This window comes from Dermacentor variabilis, chromosome 11 (genome assembly GCF_050947875.1).
Source record: "Dermacentor variabilis isolate Ectoservices chromosome 11, ASM5094787v1, whole genome shotgun sequence".
Taxonomy (NCBI): domain Eukaryota; kingdom Metazoa; phylum Arthropoda; class Arachnida; order Ixodida; family Ixodidae; genus Dermacentor; species Dermacentor variabilis.
Genome location: NC_134578.1, coordinates 119,117,886 through 119,139,997, shown reverse-complemented (window position 1 = coordinate 119,139,997; position 22,112 = coordinate 119,117,886). Strand labels below are relative to the sequence as shown.

General features: G+C 45.7%; 1 protein-coding gene across 1 annotated transcript in view; it reads left to right on the top strand.

Moving 5' to 3' along the window:
- Positions 1–22,112, top strand: part of LOC142563570 (uncharacterized) — a 344,963-nt gene that overhangs the window by 69,420 nt on the left and 253,431 nt on the right. The window contains exon 4 of the mRNA XM_075674155.1: positions 10,688–10,713. Coding sequence (XP_075530270.1) covers positions 10,688–10,713 — 26 coding nt within the window. The remainder of the gene's footprint in view (positions 1–10,687; positions 10,714–22,112) is intronic.

Below are 22,112 nucleotides of genomic sequence, written 5' to 3'. Positions count from 1 at the left end.
GATTCGTCAAACAACTAGTCGCAAAGCATCGCATAATAACCGAAGAGTGCGGTCGATCACTCCGCCAGAGCCCTTACCGAGTTCCGACGCGAGAACGTGAAGCAATAAGACAACAAGTTGACAAAATGCTGCGCGCCGACATCACCCAGCCGTGGAAAAACCCGTGGGCATCTCCTGTTGTCTTACTGAAGAAAAAGAACGGAAGCCTATGTTTCTGCGTCGATTATTGTCGACTAAACAAGATCACTGAGAGGGATGTATACCCCCACCCACGGATAGACGCATTGAATCGGCTCTGGATTGGATCAGTCAGCCGAGTCTAGCTGAGTCACTTGCGTTTCGCGAGGTAGTGATAACGTGGCCTAGAACGTGCGCTCATCACCACTGGTAGGTCACGTATGTTGTCTCAAGGTAGAAAACAAGTGCATTGGCGCCAACGTACGATGACCCATTCCGTTTGCCGAGTGCACGCATCATAGTTAATGAAGCAGACGATGGCTTGTACGCAGCAGACGAGGGAAGCGAGAAGCGTTTTCGGCGGAGTAATCATAAGCGTTGAGATAGCTACTTTATTTTTAACTCAGGAGGCAAACTGTTTTGCTTTACGAAGTATGTAAGGTTCGGTGCCTTCATTTGAGTTTCATAGGCAAAACGTCAAGTTTGCGTCACGTTACGAAAGCAAAACGGGGCCATTAGCGCCATCTTGAATTCGTCGCGCCTACGTCACGCCTCGAATAAAACGGCGGAGTGTCCAGAACATAGAGTTCCCCACTATAACACCTAGAGGAAAATCTGCCGCCCCCGCTTAGGGAGTTTCTAAGGGGCGCCGTGCCGTCATGGGAATGACGGCACGGCTACACAAATAAGCCGTTCTTAAAGTAAAATCTTCATAAAATGTTGCCATTCATGCATATTACATCTTTACTAATCTACAATGCATGACCAAGCGAAGAAAAGCAAGAACGGATGACAAACGGTTTCAAAGCGAGTGCTAATCTTGTCGTCTGTCCAACTTTAGCTGCCTGCTGATAATTTTTACGTATCATATATTTTTACATGCAATAAGAAGTTTCCTAGTTAAACAAAACATGTTTTTGTGTAATAATAAAGCTAAAACAGCTTTTTACGTGCTGTTTTAGTAGAAAATGGGTCATTGTGACAGACGAATCGGGGCTTGCCTGGCTCTCCGACAACGATGCCAATCCGAAGTCACAATATACCGGCATACTCATGCATACCACACCGCAGCAGCGCCAGATTTTCCTCTAGGTGAGAAACTCTATGGTCCTCAGTGAGAAACTCTATGGTCCAAAATAGAGCAGATGGCTAAAGCTTGCGCAGGCACTGCTTGCTTTGTCAATGTGACTGTCCGGGCCCAGTGGAACGATGTGTCTCGAAGGCAATCTTTGAAACTCACCAGTTGGCGTGACTCGTTCCCACAGTCGCTATCTTCCAGCAATGGGTGATTCCAAGGTTGTTGCATAGGTGGCATATAGATGGGTGACACGTGACAGCGCAGGTAAGTAGCGAGACGGGCAACTGCCTTCACGAAGTAAAAAAGCCGCACGAAGGGAAAATGAGCCATGATGCCACAGGCGCTCTTCCCGTGCCCACCATATTTCGCTAGCCCATGCGTGATTGCCAAGCATACTGACGTGGATATCAAATGACCGCGCTTCTAAGAAGGTCTGCGATAGAGTGCAATTCGCTACTTTCGGCCACGCAGAAAAGTCAGGTGACACTACGTAACATTAGCCAGCCCATGCGTAATTACCAACCATACCGACATGGATAGCAAACGGACGGCAAAACTGGAAAGCTATGCAATGGCATCCACATAGCGAACGTCCAATCACATGGGAAAGGGTGTCACGTGACCTCCCGTATCTTTCGCTCACCCAATCGTGATTCCCAGCCATAATCACATGGATATCAAACGAACGCTCTTCGAACGATCTCTGCGATGGTACCCACGTCGAGCACGTCATACCACCAGGAAAGTGGCGTCACGTGACTTCACGTAACTTTCGTCAGGCCCATGGGTTTGTCATTAAGATATACGAGAGATTCCCATGTGTACGAGAATAACACTTCGTGTGACGGAGACATTACCTTGAAACAGCTGTATGAATCTCTTCACTCTGTCTACTGTGAACGGCACTGCATCGGAAAGAACAGTTAGCATGGCGGCCAAGCGCACTGAGAGGCATAGTTGCTCTTTGAGAAAGCTCAGATCTTCTTGGTTTTCGAAACTTTCGGCAGCAGGGAAATATATTAGTGAGCCAATTAGGCCTGCACTTCATCTGAATAACGGCCATTGTGCCTATTTACAGAATCTATTTCTAGGATAGCGTCAGTAAAGTAGTGTTGTCGATGGGCGGACGTGGTGTTTATGAATATTCTGGCCGGAATTTCTGCTCTCACATTGCATGCTTTATACGGACTGCAATGATTACGCATGCATTCTGTTTACCGGACTTCAGACTCTTTAGCGAGAAGGATCCCCCATGTGGCCGTGATTGCATAATACTATGACAGGTCCCAGGCTTCCTGTTTGAGTCATTATTCAGCCGTGATAACTACCCTCCACTCTGCTAGCATAAAACAAATAGTATTATTAGCCATCGCTTAGTCTCATGCCTGCGGAGGGACAAGCATAACGGGTGTGCTGGTGTGTTCACGCTATAAATAAAATCATCTGGTTCATTCTATGCTTCTAGTCTTAGAGGGTCGGCGCCGCGCCGGGAAAGCACTTGTCGAGTTCCCTGCCGCCCAAAGCAGCGTTGATGATTTCTATTAAAATTCTCTTGCACTGCCGAGTCCTCCTACGCAACTGTCGTATGCTCTATCATTTAGGCCACAAGCTTACGCATATGTCTGCTGGATTTAAACATAGACAGTTATCTCGCCCGAGCGCACCTTGAGGCGATTGGTAGCCCGGGGCGCTTCGGATTGGAACAAGTTCGTTTTCATAGTCAAACCCTGCTAGTTTCCATCTCTACGTGATCTATCTGCTCCTGTGGCTAGTTCTTCTACGCTGATGTATCGTGCTTTGTACACCAGGTGAGGCTGTGAGTTCTTTAGCTGGGCTATCAGCGCCGTGCTTAAAAACACTTGTAGGCAAGTGCTGGCGACTTACTTCAAATGTTCTCACCCTGATTCTAACTCTTAGACTGAAAATGTATTGTCTAGTTAAGCGTTGCGCGTTTGTGTGAGTGTGTTGGCTTGTTCATATAGCACTAACGTATCGTACGCCGTACATGAGATGATGGTTGTTGGTATAGTAAACATGGGACGCGATTGGGTGCTGCATAAGACCAATTGCTCAGAGGTTATGCACCAGCTTATGCCTGGCTCGTCGTTAGCATGTTCCAGCAGCGGATGTAATGTACGCACAAAATAAAGTAATGAAACGTGATAAATCAGACCTGCGGAAGCCTCCAGGATAGAGGAAGGTTCAGAAAATAGAAAAATATCATTCACTCGTTTGTAACAGCAAGCTACAAAAAACTTCAATACGGGTCATTTACAAAGCGATCTTCGCAGTTAAAAAAATTTGTCCTGCTCCGGGAAGCGAAGCCTAGGTCAATGCCCTCCTGTGTGGTCGACTTACCATCTGACTTAACCTGGAGCGCAGAATATGTGAACTCTACTTCACCAAGCATTTGTGTTTTCAGAACAGGTCGCAATTCAGAAGCGATGTTGTGGACTCCAATTCTATAACTCATTTGCGCTATTTCTAGCAGTTACGAGCCTGACCTCCACCTCACAGGAATTTTTACAGTTAAGGTGGACAAAGTGATATTCCGCAGGCGTGAGGCTGCCATTCTCTGTTTAGCGCGAGTATTTAATAAGCGAAGCCGCTGCCATAAAATAGAAAATACAATATACTGCTTCCATATTAGCATCCATTGTTGCCATATAAATTACGTAACGCTACGTCCTAACGTTCCTTAAACGTGAGTAACCACAACATTAAAAAATAACATGAATACAAAATTTTTGCAATCCCATTTGGAAGCTTCTACGATACCCAGGCACCCATAAAATAAGGAGCCACGTACACCAATTTCAGGCGCATTCCCGCTCAGCTTTTGGTATGGTATGTTATGTGCTTCAGTGCGTGGGGGTCGGGATCTTTCATGCCTCCGTTTTCGTATGTTCTGGTCCTTCTGCCGTCAGCCACTTTAATTTTCATCACGTCACTAGTATACAGATGACAGAGTGAGAGAGTGGAGCCGCAAGTGGTAGAGGGTAAAATAATATATCGCTTCCACTTTCCGCTGCTAAAGTTTGCATGACGCACTAAAAGAAGTGTACCAATGTGCCGCATGTTCATCGACTCATCTAAGGCTGTGATAAAGCTTCAGATTTCCTGAACTTGTCACAAAGCCAGTCTTACCCGAACAGCTGATGTTTTATTTGCTGTCGCGCTTGTTGCGGGTCGACGGTTACCGACTGTAGAAATATTTACAAAAGCTGTAAACAGTGCTCTTTGTACGAGCCCAACCAACATCATTTTTCAAGTGAACTCGTTTTTCATATTTTGTATGCAAATATGCACCACATTATGCTTTCCTTAGTGCATTTAAAATGTTGAAATATTACATTTGCCGGTTTTATGTTACGAAACCACGATCTCATAATGAGGGTAGTGGGGGATCCAGACTAACTTGGATAGCTGTGGTCGTTTAACGTGCGCCTAAATCTAAGTACATGGGTGCTCTTTTATTTCGCCTCAATCAAAATGCGGCTGCAATTGCAGCAATTTGATCTCGTGACCTCGTGCTCAGCAGTGCAATGCCATAGCCACTAAGCAACAACGGTGGGTTCCTAACTGCATGCGACGATGTTAACGTCTACGACATAGTATTGAAGAACAGCAGCAGCAGCAGCTTAATTAATTAGTTGCAGTAACAAAGGGCTTCAAGATCGTATGGGAGGAAGTTCTTAGCCGTATAAGCACATAGCTCAGATGGAACAACATACAATGTAATAGAAATATTTATTGGACACCTTCGGCACGTTTGTTCGCTTTCCCTGACTGTAGTGTGCAGGCACATGTAATGTATTATTCCTTGCTGAAGGCAATGGCAAAACACTTCTTTTTGGTTAGCCCAGCGATGGGTTCAGTACATTGGGGGGAACACGTAAACGTTTTAGTTGATATTAAAGGCTTCTTGCGCGGCAAAAAATGGTAATAGTAAACTCAACATAATGAGATGGGCTCGCTTTCCTTCAAGGTTTTCATAATATTCGCGCATCAGCAGGTAGCTCGTACTGGAATGGCTTCAGCACCTTGAGAAGTGAAGCCGGTTCGCAAGCTGGCACTACAATAGAGACCGCCCTCCATATACAGGTTGCTCTCAAAAGAAGATTCGGTACTGTGTGCACTTACTGTATACAGACTTGTGCCGTCATTTCCAGAGCAGTTCGAAAACACAAGTCCGGCGTTAGGACGCATGAACGCGCCTACATCTGGGTCCGACTAAGAAAGGCTGCACGCATCCTTCTCCTCTGTGATCGAAGAGCAAGATAAACTGACCGCGCCGTGCGATGAAGGGAGCTGAGCAGTTGGGCAACTAACAGAAGCGGAAGTATTCGCCCTCGCTGCGCTGCCTCGTGTGCGGACTTACCGTCGCTGCGACGGACGTCACTCTACTCGAAACAGCTAACGATCTCAGAAGAGACAGCTTCAGCTATCCTTCGACGTTTTTGCCTGCCGCATACTTCACTGAAGACACATTGTATTTTGGCCCTGTGACAGGCGTCAACTTCTAACGGACCCACAGCTAAGATGCCGGGGAAGGCGCCCCACGCAGCAGTGCTTGTAGGGAACCGACAAACAATGGCGGTGCACAAAAACGAACTTCACAATAGGAGTTCAGAAAGTTAGGTTATGTGAATTACACGTTGGTATTTTCCTCCTTTTCATTTCTTTCTTTTTTGAATATAGGTAGGACATTAGGCACTATAGCAGCAAGAGCTTGGTGTCGCAACCGACCACCTTGTTCCGAAGGGGACGTTCATAGCATCCATCCTTCTACTTCGACGTGCATCCTGGTGAAAGGTGCAAACCACAGAATATTTAGCAAAATGAAAAGCTGAGCTATCTGGTGTGGTTCCATTAAAATAGGACATGGCGACAGGCGGCGTCAGCGATCATCCTGTGGTTTTATTTCGTCAGTGTTTTCTCTGCCGCGCTCTAATATACCAATGGCACAGAATATTCTAAGAGTTACCAGCAACCGGAAAACTAAAGCATGCCATATTGACAAAAGGCTCACTCTTTTCTTCCGAGCCAGTGTGCGGCTTTTCTAGTTTCGCACCACGAAGGGCGAGGAAACTGGGCATTTTCCATACTATTTCCATACTATGGCGAGTGATTCATAGTTTGTAATTTCAGAAACTGAAAACAAACCGGCGTCATTAGATAACGCAATGATAATACACTGACAACTACTTTTTTAAAGCGCTTAAGTACGCTTACGCGTTCAGTTTCGGTTACAGTTCTCTATGCAAAATGTCACTACGCCCGAATCAACACTCAACATTATCGACAGCACGTGAATAGGATAATTTAGGCAAGAAATGCACTCCGCACGTTTCACTTGATATTTAAGTTGAAGATGATATGCACGTGCACGTATGCACTCAGGGCATCTTTACAGCGACATTATGTACGTGTTAGTTGTAGGATTAGCGGCATGAGAAACGTTTCTGTTAGTGGATGACACTAAAACAAGTCTGATGTCGCCGCAAATATTTGGTTGCGGCTGCTGTGTTGTTGCCACGAGGTCAAATGGGGGTCAACATATTTCAACATTTCACAGCGTTGTTGCAAAACAATAATGCAACGTTATCTTAACGTCGGTCGTAAAGGTTGGCCCACTATTGTTGAGCGTTGCGAAATGTCGCTTAACATTTGACAACATTCACAACATTCTGGCAATGTTGCATAAATAATTTGGGCTACTAAGTTTATGAGTGGTTACTGCCGTCGGTGAGCAGCTTTGGTCGCTCGCTATCTGCTTTGTGTCTTTCATTCTTCATGGATATCTGCGTCGTATAACATTTATTGCTCGATTTTATACCAGCTAGTGATAAAAGGCGTCAATAATTCGTGGCCGGGGCTATCGGCGTTATTGCCGTAGTCGATTGCCTTAGTGTCATCACTTCTAGGCACATAGACATGGTGAGGTCGCTTTCTCACGCTGACGGAACATCTTTCTAAACGCTGGTGTCAGCCTCAGACGTCGATGTGTTGAATTAGCCATCGAGGTCTTGGAGACCTTCGCATAGAGGCGAATGGTAACTGTGATACAGTGACTGCGATCGGCGGCAGAACGGTGACTTTTGGTGGGTGCCACGTGACAATGAATTACTAACCTCTCGAAGTTTGCAACTCAGTGGCCTGCTAGGTGTTACTGAAATACAACCTATGGAGATGGATTGATAGGTCGGGTAACAGGCAACACACATGGGGCCGATTTTCCCGAAGTGGCAGGAACGCCGTCCGCGGCCGAGTGTACGCCAAAATATAGCCTTTGCCTTTTGGTATTTCGGGTCATTGAGTTCGAAAATGTAGTAGAGCATATGGATTATTGCAGAAAACGAAACAAAATTGTCGCGAAAGGGGAAGCCAGCGGGAGAGGACAGATGCTGACTATTGAGAATTTATTAAAAATGACCTGTGAGGAACAGAACCACTAATGCGTTAGAGAGCATGGACGTACGTCTCGGACGAAAAGGCAATCGACACTTAGTTGAGTGCCTGCATGCACAGTATGTGGCACCGGCGTAGGTGACTAAAGACGTAGTATAATACAATTCACTCAACTAGGTGGAGTTACGGCGCATTCCTGTGGTTCTGCTGAAATGAGCTTGTCTATTCACAGCCCCTGCTGTAGGCAGAAAGCTACTAAAGCACTTGTCCTGATCATTACTAGCATTACCGCCTTGTTGAAAGCCTCACCTGTTGCACCTGTTGAAAGCCTCAAATATGGCTTAGTACGTTTGGTATGGTCAAGCGTATCTGGTCAGCTTGTCAAATCGCCGAGCGTATGTATGAAGTCCGAAGAAAGCGTAGCAGGAAGGCGCCTGCAGGTGAAGAGAATCGCACGCCGGGGAAAGTACAAAGGATGGCGCTGAGCGTGCGGCAGAGTAACGCCACCTAAAAGAAAGTGTAGGTAACGTGGAGCGAAGGGGGGAGGGAGAAATGAGCGGAAGCGTGGTGGAGGAATAAGGTAGGTGGAGGCGCATTGGGTTGACTAGGTTGGCCTCCTCTGGCAGTTGTTACGGTTTGTGTGAGGGCTATGGCGATACCGGGTATGTCTTGTGATCGAGTGACCGAACGCCGAGCGAGAATGAAGGAGAAGCAACAAAACCGGCGGCAGGCCAACCGCTAGCCAACCGACCTCAAAATCGTCGTCAAGCTCCCGTCACAAGCTGAACAAGTCCGGCAAAAGGCACGGTCTTCGCGTGCACAGGAGACTTCCGAGGAACGTGCTAGGCGGCTCGTGACAATGCGAGTGTATCAGTCAAGACATTGTAGCTCAGAAACTCCCCAACATCATGACGCCCATTTGGAAGCAAAGCGCAGTGTCTTGCGCGAAGTCCGGCAGCACAACACCGAGCAGAAATCTCGGCTTCACGCGGGCGCCACAAAAATCTTTAAGATGGATTTCAGCAATAACCTTTTTTCGGTACTCGTTCAGCCGTTCAGCGTGCGTGATCGTCTCCGGCCTCCAGGAGACATCGACTCGGTCGACGACGCGTGGGTTCCCGTGATGGAGCAAGAGCTTTCTGTGGCTGACATAACAACTTTCAACGTCTGCCAACACCTGCCAAGGCTCGCTTCGGAAGGGTCAAGTGTCGCCTTTGTCCACTTCTAACGGGCACGTGTATCCGCCAAAACCACCTCACTTGCCCAATTTCAACTTGGTGGTGGAGCGGCCGACATCCCCCCAGGATTCCGTGTATGCAATTTCGGCGGCTTCTCTGCAATGGCTGCCGATACGGCGTTCAGGCGCCGGGGGTGAAAGCGCCCGTGGAAACCGATACTGCTGTAACGAAGCGTGGCAAGCAAGTGAAATAACCTTTGTGCTGTCTACTAATTCAATGCTAACTCAGCGGCGAGAACACAGCGCCCATGCAGCTGTGAGCTGCCGGCGCCGTCGGTAGATCAATGCTCTGCAGATCGCTTTAAAGATAACGCGGCTGCGGCCGCGGAATGCGCAGTTTCTGGCGGAGTACAACGCCGCCCCCCTTCCTCCCCTCCCAACGGGACCATGCGCACGACAGAAGATGGCGCGGTGCCTCCCCGCTTTAGAGGAAAGTGGGGATGCACACGCGAGATTAAGCCGCGATATTCGGCTCGCTGTCGCACGTTTTCGTCTCGCGGTAGAAATGCTCGCACATACAGCATACAGTGCACGGGGGCGATACAATTATCGCTCTTACACTTTATATAGAACGTCGACGCAACGACGACGACGACGACGACAGTAATGCACATAGAGTATATATATAATTGCTGTATAGAATGAAACCCATAAGATTGCGCGTAACCCACGTTCACAAATTTAAACGTCACTGCAGATTTTTGAAGCGTCACGTGCTCTAAATTATGAGCACATAATGCCAACAAAGAGTGAAGCCAATGAAATCATCTGGGAAATTAACTATGGTAGAAATTGGGATGTAGAAACTAATCAATAACAGGAAAATGAAAATGCATCAAATGATGACGTATCACCGGTGGGAGTCAGACCCATAACCTTCTCGTTACGTGTGCGTTGTCGTGCCCGCTGTCCTAAGATTATGCATTACCTCACGCCATCGGGCAAGAAATTATGTTTCTTCCCCCCAACAAGGCTCTTAATAGCGCTGACTAACGCTCGTAGGGCTAGATTTAGTAAAATTTATGAAGAATAGGATAGGAATAAACGTTATTTGTCCAACGGTTATTGCTGTTGGTGCCCGGGGCTAGGTTGCCAGGGGTCCATCGCCCGAAGAAAATCTTGCGAGGTCCTCGGCAATGGCCCTGGCCCACTGGACGGCCCACTCCTGGTATTCGGGTGCCTCGCTGAGGAGGGCGGCTGGCCATCTGTCAGGGAGGCGTCCGACCATTATGAATTAAACATTATGAAGGGGTTATATTAGACGACCGACCGATCACAGGTAGAGCGCTTAACCGAGCACAGTCTAAGCTCGAGCATCTGCGGTACGCGATGCTGTTGGCGATCCTGCTGTCTACGTGCACACGTTCTTCTTCATTACAATATAAATACTCGAGTTAGTGACGAGGTGAGAGCCCTCGCCGTAGCACAATTGGTAGTGTAACGCGCGCGTAATGCAGAGGTTGTGAGTTCAGCTCCAACCGGCTATAATTTACCTTTTGGTCCATCTTCATTTCATTTTTATTCTTCAGTATTTTCTCCATTGAAATTTTAACCACACTTAATTTCACCGATGCTTCCCTGGGCTTCGTTCTCTTCTTGCTTTATGTGGTCATAATCAACAAAATCGAACCCATCGGTGCTCTTTCTCACATGCTTTAGTTGTCATGTGTGTCACAATATGCAAATCTCGCTGTTTATCTATGAAGAAACACACGCGTCAAATTTACCTCGCTCTTTTCTTTCTTTTCATTGTCTTGTTTCTGTCAACGACCTTGGAAATGCAGTTGTGCCCCATATAAGCAGCTTACAGGTAAGAATATTCTCATTTCTCAGCAAGTGAGTCGCAGGGTAGTTAGCGTACGGAGCTGAGCGCTCACTTACCCAACAACTGGTTGACTGACTTTCACAATAACTAAGTAGCAGTTACCCCAAAGCCTACGGTGCAACCATGACACAACCTACACACGTTGCACTACGTATGTGTTGCAGTGGTAAATGAATTGGCACTCAAAATTCAGGATTATGCGGAGGAAACGTTCAGCCAATATGAAAATATTCTAGTTACTTTGTTCCTATAGATAATTCAGCGCTTGAACTTACTTCCCTAATAAAGTGGATTAGGCAGAAAAATACATACACTAAGGAAAATTGCGCCATTAAGGCTGCGTGTCTATACGTCACCCCGTCATGCCATTGAAAAGGGCGTATAGACCTCAGACTCTGCCCAGGCGGCGCTGCGGAAAAACCCGTCACCAGCGCCCCCATCGCAGCCTTGGCGCTAACTGAGTAGTGCAAGGAGAGCTGTCCGCAAGCAAAGTTGCATAGGCAACATGGACCCTTCTCTTTTGTTTGTGTTGAAGCACGGTTTCATAAAAATCGAGGACCTGGAAAGCTTCTTCCGCCCATCCACGCTTCGGGAAGAAAGCTCACCAGAGCGAAGTACATGTACAATATAAAATAATGTCTCAAGTGTTATTTCGGCGTGCTGCAACTCGCAAGTACAGAGAGCATCAGGTTTGTTTATAGGCATATCAGCATAAAAATCTGAGCATTTCAAATTGGTTCATATAGAATATGTCCTGAACACAAGACTTAAGTATCTCCTATATTTTTATGTATTTTATCGTAATGTTTTGTCTCGCAATTATTTACAGAGAGTAAATCCTTTCATAGCCTTCTCCAGGGCAGCAAACAGAAAACGTTTTCCAAGGCAGCAAACAGCGTGCGATCATAACGAAAGTGAGCTTCCTACAATGCCTACGCGCTGCATCTTTCTCGAAGGAGCTACAGCATCGCTCAGTACCTTAATTTGAACTTTTCGCAGACGCTTCGAGCAACAAGCGCGGACAAATAAATGTAAATAAATGCGACATTTTCTTTCTTTACACACGTGCGTTACTTCGCGATTACTCATCCAGTGCTCCCGCAGCAACTTTATTGCTCACATTTGAAAAACGCAGTCGAGCAGGCTCAGCACATTGCGAAGCGTGCTTGTTGTATCGCCGCAGGACATACAAAATACCGAAAGTAGAAATGAGCTCGCGACACAACGATGCTCTAGAACAGGATTTTGAATTCATAAACGAACCAAAATGTTTGGTTAAGCTGACCTGCCAAATCTCTCCGTTCCACTTGTTGAGTCAAGCGCAGGCGGACGTCTGTTAAAAGGTGGAGATATCGATGGCACATAAACAGGATGGTTCGCAACGTTTTTTTCTGTTACCGACGAAGTGGCGGCTGCAGATTCTTGAATTTTCGCTTAGTTACCACGGTCCTCCGTCAGGGCTACGCAACACAATTACAGAAGAACAAAATTGTCGCACTTCCTCATGCGAGCCGCTGTGTTGAGGGGAATGGAAGTAATCCGATTACCCAACAGGTAGAACGGCCCGTATCCAGCGCTCTCGCCTTTCCCCTTCATACGATCGCGATGGAAATCGGTAAAACTGAACGTTGTTATTCCGTCCTTCGCGTTCATGGCAATTCACAACACAACAGTAGCGTCGATTGCGGCGTTTCTTCGTAGAGCGCATAGCTATCGCGGTCGCCGTCGTTTCCGCCATCAGTCTGAAGAGTGAGCCAGGAAGCGCGTTATGGCAGTTCGGCGGCGCGTCTGACTAGCGTAGAAATTCATAGCTCTCTGTCTGGGTGTTAAATGCGCAAAACACTCGCCGTATGGACCAAAATCTAGTTAAATCTTTGTTTCGCAGTCGCTAGCTGCACAGGCAACTTAGCAAGGGAGTTGGGCTTCGCACTACTCAATTACTGCCTCTTCGCACCGGCAGGTGGCGCTACGAGTCTTGCAAAACTCCAGAGTCTGACGTCCATAAGACAGCTCATACACTCCCGTGTACTTAGATTTAGGTGCACATTAAAAGAACCCCAGTTGGTCGAAATGTCCGGTGTCCTCCACTACGGCGTGGCTCATAATCAGAAGGTTGTTTTGGTACTTAAAACCCCACAATCTTTTTAACTAATACACTTATTAAAATTTGTAATTTTTTCATTCAACCCATTGCCCTAATCTGTGTTCTAATTAAATGCACACTACTTTTTACCTGTACAGCGATATATTTTTTTCATTCCCTACCCTAGCCTTTCGCACGTTCGACGAAGTAATCTCTCAGTGTTTTCCGACACGTTTGCAAAAACTCTAAAGGAGAAGAAAACAATTGCGGCGGAACCCATCTCACTATTACTGTCAATGGTAATGCGTTAGGATTGAATCAATATAGAGACCCAACATATTGCCACCCTTGAAACTAGTTATGTATTGGGCGTTTACGGCAGCGGGATTCCTCTTTCGTGCTTCCCTTCGAGCACACAGTGCCATTTATCGCGATCGCCTCGAAGTCCACACGAGGCAACAAAATGCATTGCGCGTCGTTGCGTGCGAACTCTCAGAAACGCGTCGCGCGGCAACCGGGCCCTTCTCTCGCGCTTTCTTCTTAGATTCACTGGAAAATTTTCAGAGTACCGCAAAGGTACCCTGCATGCCGGCAACAGTGGGTGGCGGTGGCCATGTCCCTTCCAGACTGCCGACGCGCTGCCAGCGTGTGGGGTAAGAGATGGATTTCCCCCCTGAATTTCGTGTTTTGTTTGGCGAAACTGGCATAATTTTTTTTGTTTCTTCAAGTGGACATCACAATTCAAACAGGGATATTGACGGTAATGGGCGTACTGCGTGGAAAGCGATGGAATTGAATAAAATGTGCTGTGATGGTTCCGATGCTCGCGAACTCTCTGCGTCGTCTCAATGACATAGTCTTGCGTCCAGTTCTATGTGCGCACCGGCAAACACACTTCCAAACGCTCAATGAATTGCTTAAAACGTCCTTTACTCTCAACTAGGCCTTCATGTTGTGCTTGCGCGAAAAAATGCAGCTCGACAGCTGATAGAATGTATAGTTCGTGTTCGTGTTGCCGTAATAATGCTCGTCGCGTACTTTCGAAGTACACAAGCAAGCAAATGTAAACGATGCTTACTGCTTAGCTGGTTGATCTGTATAACAGGAGCGTAGTGTACGCGGTAATTCTTATGTAGATTCCTAAGATATGCGTCACGTATCGGAGATAAAACGCCAGTAGCCGCACCCTGCCGACAACTTCGCGTGTTGCGGCTAGTGGCGATTTTTCGAATGCATGCTTGTAATGACGTCATTGCTTTGTCAAATAAGCTCCCAGAGCACAATGCTGCACGTTTTAATATTATTAGCTCTTCATTCCCGCGAGACGTAAGCTTCTTTTCGTATACGGGTATGTAGGAGTGTACTTTTAAAAGTATTTTTGTACCTGTGATAATGTCAAACTTGTACTACACTTATTCCAGAACATTTACTGTGTCCTGGAAGCTACTTGTCTGTTCTGGCGTTGCCAGTATTTGACAACGTGACGCTTATTATCAAAGCCCACCTATCTTTTTCGATCGTACTCATTTTATCGCATACCCTTTAATCGAATCAGATCATAAACACAAATAAGTATATTCTAGAAACAAGTATCCGACTTGCATTGTGCTGTCAGCAAAAGTGACATCGTTAGCAAAGCATGCAATCACAAAGTAAGTTGTGCAGACAAACAACAGATATTTGTTGCACAACAGTAACATAGAGCACTGAAAAAGGCCGTTATTGCAACAAGAAATTTTCACACAATAGCAGACGTTCGACTGTAAACTCAACAATCTAACCCAACGGTGTGTTTATTTTAACATAACCACTACAGAGTTAATTGTGCACGAACAAGGAAAGCCTCGGCCTGGAGTCAATGGCCCCACAAGGGGACATGGAAGTCTTCGTCAGGTGTTCCTTGGCATCCTGTTTCTCGTGGTGGGTCACTTGAACACTCTGGGCTTCAGCTGGTGCCAACCTGGTTGGTCGAACTTTGTTTGCGATGAATCTCAGGGTCAATGTTAGCGCACACTTCATTTTTACTCATGCTGGAAGTTTATTGCTAGTAGCCCGTTAAAAATGGAAAACACTCACGCATGCACTACCTAGAAAAATTTAAAGTGCCCGCCAAAAAACCACAAGGCATAATAACGTCCCACCATAAACAAGGTAGCGAGTTCAATTCATGCATGCATCCACGAAGTGTATTTCTTTGGTGGTTAGCGCTATTGACGCCTCAGTTAGGCATTTGTCGTCTCCTTTTCAAACATAGCATGCCTCCGCTGCGAGGCAGGCTTTGTTCTCTTGCTTCTTCCAAAGAACACGCTTAGAGTAAAAAATAGCGCAAAGCAGAGCTGGTCTCGCGAACGGAAGAGCATACTTGAAAGGTAGGTGCTACGTGGTTATCAATAGCGGGATGCAAAGCGAGCCGCGCGAACTGTTTACTGGAAACAGTATTGCGAAGCAGAGCTGGCCGCGTGAACTGAAGATCTTGATTAAAAGGTCCGTAATACTTGATTTACTACAGCGCGAAGCAAAACGAGCCGCGCGAATGAAACCTGAAGTAATGGCGCGATGCAAAGCTGGCCACGCGAACTGAACAGCTCACTCAACCCACTTGTACTAACTCCATCATTTTCAAACTTTCTAAGCAGAGCTACTTGCGCGAGCCGGACAAGTAAAGTTTACCGCCGGTTGCACGTAAGTAGAGCCGCTTCAAAGCAATAACTGTCCAGCAAAATGCGCGTGAATTGCGCGTAAGTAATTGAACAAATTCGCCTCGCACAAGCGGGCGTTCTCCGAGGGCGCAAAGTTTGTGTGGCCAATTATGTGCAGCTATGCAGAACGTCGATCTCGGACGTCTTTCCGCACGGAATGCAGAAAAATGCCTTCGTGTGCCACAAATGCCACAAATCGCACGCTCTCCGTCCGCGCTGCGGCCTCTTCGCTTTCGACCTGCCTACCGCAGAATAAAGAACCAACCTTAGAGAAGGGAAACTGTACCTGCCACAGTGGTACGAAGAAACGACAGCGCATGGAACTTACCGGTGTCCCAACAGATGGGGCTGCTCGTACAGAAAGTGGAAGCGCCTTTTTTTTTTTTTTTTTTTGTGGAGTGCGAAATTCTATATGGCCGCTTTCTTGCGGTGGCGTACACTGGTAGATGCCGGGCTCGACCTACTGGCTTTGCGGCTATCTTCAGTGCGTGGGCTACCGCGTAGCACGTTCGTTCTAATTGCCAGGATATCATGGAACCTCTACTGACGCCCATATGGACAAAGCACAAGTGAGTGAACAGGACATGCAACTTCACAGAAGACAAGCAGTGCACCTTCTCGTACAAGAGCAGAAATAAAATTTCTATATCGAGATACGCTGAAACCATTAACTGGAGCTCGTAAACTGCTCACTTTCGTCGTTACACATGATGGCCTGGTAACGCGCCACAACCAGCAGCGCAAGCAGATTGGACAGTGTCCCACCTGTTGACGGCGACAGTCGCCGTTGAAGATTTGCAACTTGCATTGCGAAGCAATCGAGTGACACGCGCATCTGCTGCAGCGGCCACATGGACTACCCTGCATTTTAACTTTACTTCCTTGTTTTTTAGGGGGCCGCTAATATGTCGCTCATGCTTAATGCCCAATTTTCACTAAATATAGATATAGTCGGCTTAATTTGTGGGCATCACCTTCGGCAGCCACTTTTCGGGCCTTTCCACTCATGTGGCTATCAACTTTTTCTTTCTTTCTTTCTTTCTTTCTTTCTTTCTTTCTTTATTGGTTTATCACATATACATGTGATGGGAGGCGAAGGGAAAAGCCATCCAAGGATGGCTTGAGGGAGTCCTTCGCCCCCACGCTGGCAAAGACAACAGCAGAGGCACACACGTCCTGTTCACATGGTCGTACACATTTACAAAACCATCATATTAAGCACAACATTGCCATAAAGCTTGACAAAACCATAAAATTAAACACATTAGTTACTGTCCTACGTAGGGCATCATGCGTTAACATACTTTACTTCACCTCAGCATCGAATGAGAGCACATTTCATAACAACGTACGCTTAGTAATAGTGACATTGAAACAATATATTTAAATAGAAATCGTAAAAAGCTCTAGTGGTCAATGTTAGGCTAGAAAGAATGTGTACAAGTCAGATAATGCTGCTTCGCGAATATCGATTTGTTTTTTATTGAACTCATTTAGTAGACGTGGAAGTTTGTTTTGGAGCATTTGCCGACCATAGCCAGTGTGACAATATGGAACATTCCATATTTCTGTTGTTTTAGTGGCATGTGATGCTTCCTTCAAATGGAGGTTCACCAAACCCATGAAGATAGAATTATGACAGTCATAGTTAAGGCGATATTCACGCAACAATTTATACTCATATGTGTCTTGTACTCTCACTATTTTTAATTTTTTAAAGAGCTCCACAGTAGAATGCCGGAGTGGCACATTCTCAATTATTCTCAAAATTCTTTTTTGCATTACTAATAGCCGCGAGAAATTCGATTGTGTTGTAGTTCCCCAGAGCAAATGACAATAGTTTAGATAGGAAGCGAAGAAGGCGTTATAGATTAACAATTTTATTGACTTCGGAATTAAGTAGCGGTTTCTGTTCAGAATTCCCGTTATTGCACCTAACTTTTGTAATATCGCATTGATATGCTCATCCCACTGCAGTGATTCTGAAAAATGCACACCAAGTACTTTAATAGACCAAACTAGCTCTATCTCTGAGCAGCGATAAACTAGGTTACGTACTACTGAAACCTTCCTGCCTATAGAATGAAACATCACAGCCTTTGTTTTCTTTGTATTTATCTTTAATTGGTTATTATCTGCCCACGTGCTTAGTTCCTCTAAAATGGCGTTACCTTTATGAAAAAGTTCGGCATCTGATGAAGACGAAACAAATATGCTAGTGTCGTCAGCATAAATTACAATTTTACCTTCTGAAGATATATGGACTATGTCAATTATATATAAATTAAAGATCAAAGGCCCGAGAATGCTACCCTGCGGTACTGCTGAGATTATTTGCTTTCTGTCAGATACCATTTAATTCATCGACAGAAACTGACGTCTTTCCGAAAGATAACTTTCAGAAGCATCAGGGGAAGCCCACGAATACCATAGTGACTTAATTTTTCAAATAAAATTTTATGATTTATGTAATCAAAAGCTTGCGTAAAATCAACAAAAACACCAAGAACCAATTGTTTTTGTTCAAGTTTCTCCAATATATATTTTTTCTGGTCGGGAAGAGCTAGTTCTGTTGATCGATTTTTTATAAATCCGTACTGGCATTTCGTTATCACGTGCTTGTTGCAGAAAGGATATAGTCGATTATAGATTATTTTCTCGAAACCCTTAGAAAATACAGGCAGTATCGACACTGGTCTATAATTCGAGACGTCTTTTTTGTCTCCTTTCTTATATAAAGCCACTACACGAGCCACTTGCATTTTGGATGGAAAAACACCGGTTGAAATACATGTTATATATATATATATATATATATATATATATATATATATATATATATATATATATATATATATATATATAAGCACAGGAGCAATTTTATTTATTGCGTATTTTACTGGCCTTACTTGCAGCCCATCAGCATCGCAACTTCGGCTGTTTTTTAACGCCAAGAAAACAGCGCTAACTTCATGTTCTACTGTTGCTTCGAAAAAGAATGTATTTGCGTTTTGAGGATCTAGAGCTGTGTAGGATGCACGTGGCCCAATGTCAAAATCTCGCTGCACGAAGTAGTTGTTAAACACGTTGACCATACGGTCACCGCTGACTGTTCCCCCACCGTGCAAGATTTCTGTCACCGGTTCCTTCCTGTCGCTCCGTCCTATAAGTGAATTCAACTTGTTCCATAATATATCTGTTCGTTTAGAACAGGAAGAAAATAGATGAAAGTAATACATTTCCTTTGATTTTTTAAGTTCTTTATCTAAGGCATTTCTAAACCGCTTAAATGCACTTAGGTCTACTTCTTTGCGCGTACGCATAAACTTCTTAAATAAACGATCTTTTTGTCAATCTTGTGCAAAAGCTCACGCGTCATCCATGGCTTTCAACAGCCTTTCACCCTTTCTAGTCGTTTGTAAATGAAGTGTTTTTTGTATACTGCCGAAAAACAACTCAGAAAAGTATCATAAGCCACATTGGCATCACTAGAATGAAAAATATTGCCCCAACACACGTTACTTATATCCAAATAGAAAGCATCCAGAGCCGTTTGCGAGACACGCTGGAAACCAGAAGCAACATCAGTGTCCACTCTTGGACCGTCGGTCTTAATACAGCAGCATATTGGCCTATGGTCATTGATTGCGTACGAAAGCACTCCTTTTGTAACCAACGACTTATAATAATTTGTTATAAACAAATCACTGATGGTCTGCGGGCACATGGTATCCCTTGAAGGAATATTTACTACGTTTGCACAGTTATAACATGAAAGCAAATTTTCGAACTCAATTTTTTTTACATTATCGCAATTCATATCTATGTTGCAGTCTCCGCCGATGACAACATTATACTGATTTCCATTTACAAATGTAAGCAAGTTATCTAAGAAAACAAGAAAAGAACGCATGTTGCCATCTGGAGGACGATAACAGGAAACAATGACGACATTGCTAAAAAGAACACACACTACTTCGTAATCAGCAGTTACACAAGAAAACTCTTCAACCAGAACTGATTTAAAAGAACTATTGACTAACAAAGAAACGCCTCCACCTCGTCGGGTTAGCCTACGCACAAAGAACGTTTTCATCTCGGGAATTTGAAAAACATCCAAGTCATCTGATTGCCAGGTTTCTGTTAACGTAATAATATCAAAGCAGTAATTCATCCTCTTGAAAAGACATTCAAGTTCCGGGACCTTGTTTCCAATGGACTGCACATTTAAGTGAAAGCACCGAAGAAAACCACTGTGCTTGTTATCGAATTCTCGGACTAATTCAGTGAGTGTAATACAGCCTAAGGAATCCATTGAAAGTCGTGTAATACGTTACACAAGCAGATACGCTGACAAAATAGGTCAGTCGCACAGGGCAGTCAAGTCGTCCTCACCCCTGATGACTGCAGCTGGTTCCCCATTCTTCCGGCGCACCAGGACTTTCCCGTTCGAGTGCCATGCATAATCATACCCAACTCTTGTAGCCCATGCTCTTGCTATCCCAAGGAGAATTCTTGCATGCCTAGTCATGTTCTCTGTTATATAGAGGCCCTCATTAGACTGTCGGAGAGCCTTCCTCCTCGCCAGCCAGATGTGAAGTGTGTCCTGGTGCACAAAGCGAACGATCACTCCCCGTATCTTGCCCGGCTTGGATGCCATCCTGTGAAGGGCGGAAATGTCTGCACGACCAAGTTTATCAACACCCAACTTTGCAGCGACATCATTGATTTTAGATAGAAGGTCCTCCCCCTCTTCCTCAGGTATTCCGTGGATTTCTATATTCAAGCGCCTACTGCGCCATTCAAGGTCGTCAACGTCAAGCTGTAGCTGGGCAAGACTTTTAACATTACAGGCTTTCTCAATTTTATCAACTCGTCCATGAATGCATTTTATCTCGTTCTCGTGCTTGTTTAGACGTTCCTGAATGTTATCAAATTTATCAGATAGAAGTTGACCTAGCCTTTCCACTTCTCCGACTTTGTCAGTCAAAGGAAGGAGAGCAGTTATCTTCTTGCTCATGTCTACTATCATGTGTTTGATTTCGGCATCTCCCAACAATTCTACAGTAGGTACATTGCCCTTCGTACCACCCGGCCTGCAAGCCTCACACTTCCAGTTCTTCCTCTTAGTATCGCGTTTGGACGCAAATGCTTCTTCTGTCATGCCCGAACAGACTGTGCCATGAAAGCTAAATTCACAAACGCTGCATGTAATAATATTCTTGTCATCATTCAGTACAGCTCGGCAAGTGTAACACTTAGGCATGCTTGCAACTCAAAGTATCAGAACAATGGCACAAAACACAATGGGTGGCAGTGGCGACAGTAAAAAAAATAAAGAGCAAGAAGCGTGCACACAGTGCACGAGAGTTACCAACCTGTAATGTACAAGAAGAACGGTCAGACGTGCTGCCTGCACTGTCGCCGCTGCCAAAATGCGAGCTGCGTGCCTGACGGTACGCCCCCGATGCGAAGCACAGATCCGCCGCTATGTCGCTGTTCGTCGTTGACAAACGGCGCGTTGCAAGACGATTTTCTTCTTGATAACCAGCAGGCGCGGGAAATTCAAAGTTCAGGCAGAATACGGCCGGCACAGTTGCTGGTTAAAATCCAAATGAAGCTTTGAACACAGGGCCTGTAATGTACAAGAAGAACGGTCAGACGTGCTGCCTGCATTATCGCCGCTGCCAAAATGCGAGCTGCGTGCCTGAAGGTACGCCCCTTCATACACTTCGTACAATGTAAGCACGTATGCTAGTCACCGTTCACGCCACATCACGGCCAAAGAAGGCCACAAGCACACTTTGCTCACGGCTGCTGCAGGAAATGACGAAGCGCGTGCACCAGTCCCGGTGCTTGCATACAGGGAGTCTGTGTTGCTGTGCAGATTGCAGGAGCACGTGCCTATTTCGAGAGACTACTGCCCAATGAATCTGACCAGCCCGCTACGTCCGAGAAATGTAACACCGCAACCGTGACCAAGTGCGACAGCATTTAAACGAGTCTCTGCAATCAAATCACCTCAGCAGCATACCTATAACATAACGTTCAGACTATACCCTTTACATTGGCTAAGATGTAGGGCCCTATAACGTAAATATATTCCAATATTTTTTTTTCCAATCTCCTGACGTCAAATTAGCGTAACCGCCGACGCAAGCATCGGGTGGTCACCCGCAGGGTTGTCTCAACACACCAATCAAGCGCTCTCCTCGTGCATAGGAGGTAACTTTTGTTTGCTTGAAAAAACGAGTAACATTGCCTACACTGAGCGGCTTGTCTTATCTAATCGGTTCCCAAGAGGCGAGGAGCACGCTCAAGTGGAGAGGGATTCGATGGCGCCGAGCCACTGCACTGAAAATCGATAACCGGATGAAAAATCGCAGGACGCTTAAGCTTCGCTTTCAAGAGTGCAACACGGTAGCGTTATCGCACCCCATTCGCACCGCCCACTCATTCACTCGGCATGCACGCAAGGGTATTGGGGCATCCTCGCACCGGTCCCCGCACGGCCCCATTGCGCTTAAACGCGTCGAAGGGGAGAAGCGGGCGAGTGGTGCGCCACCTGTCGGGGCAGCACCGTACATTTCGAGGAGGGGGTC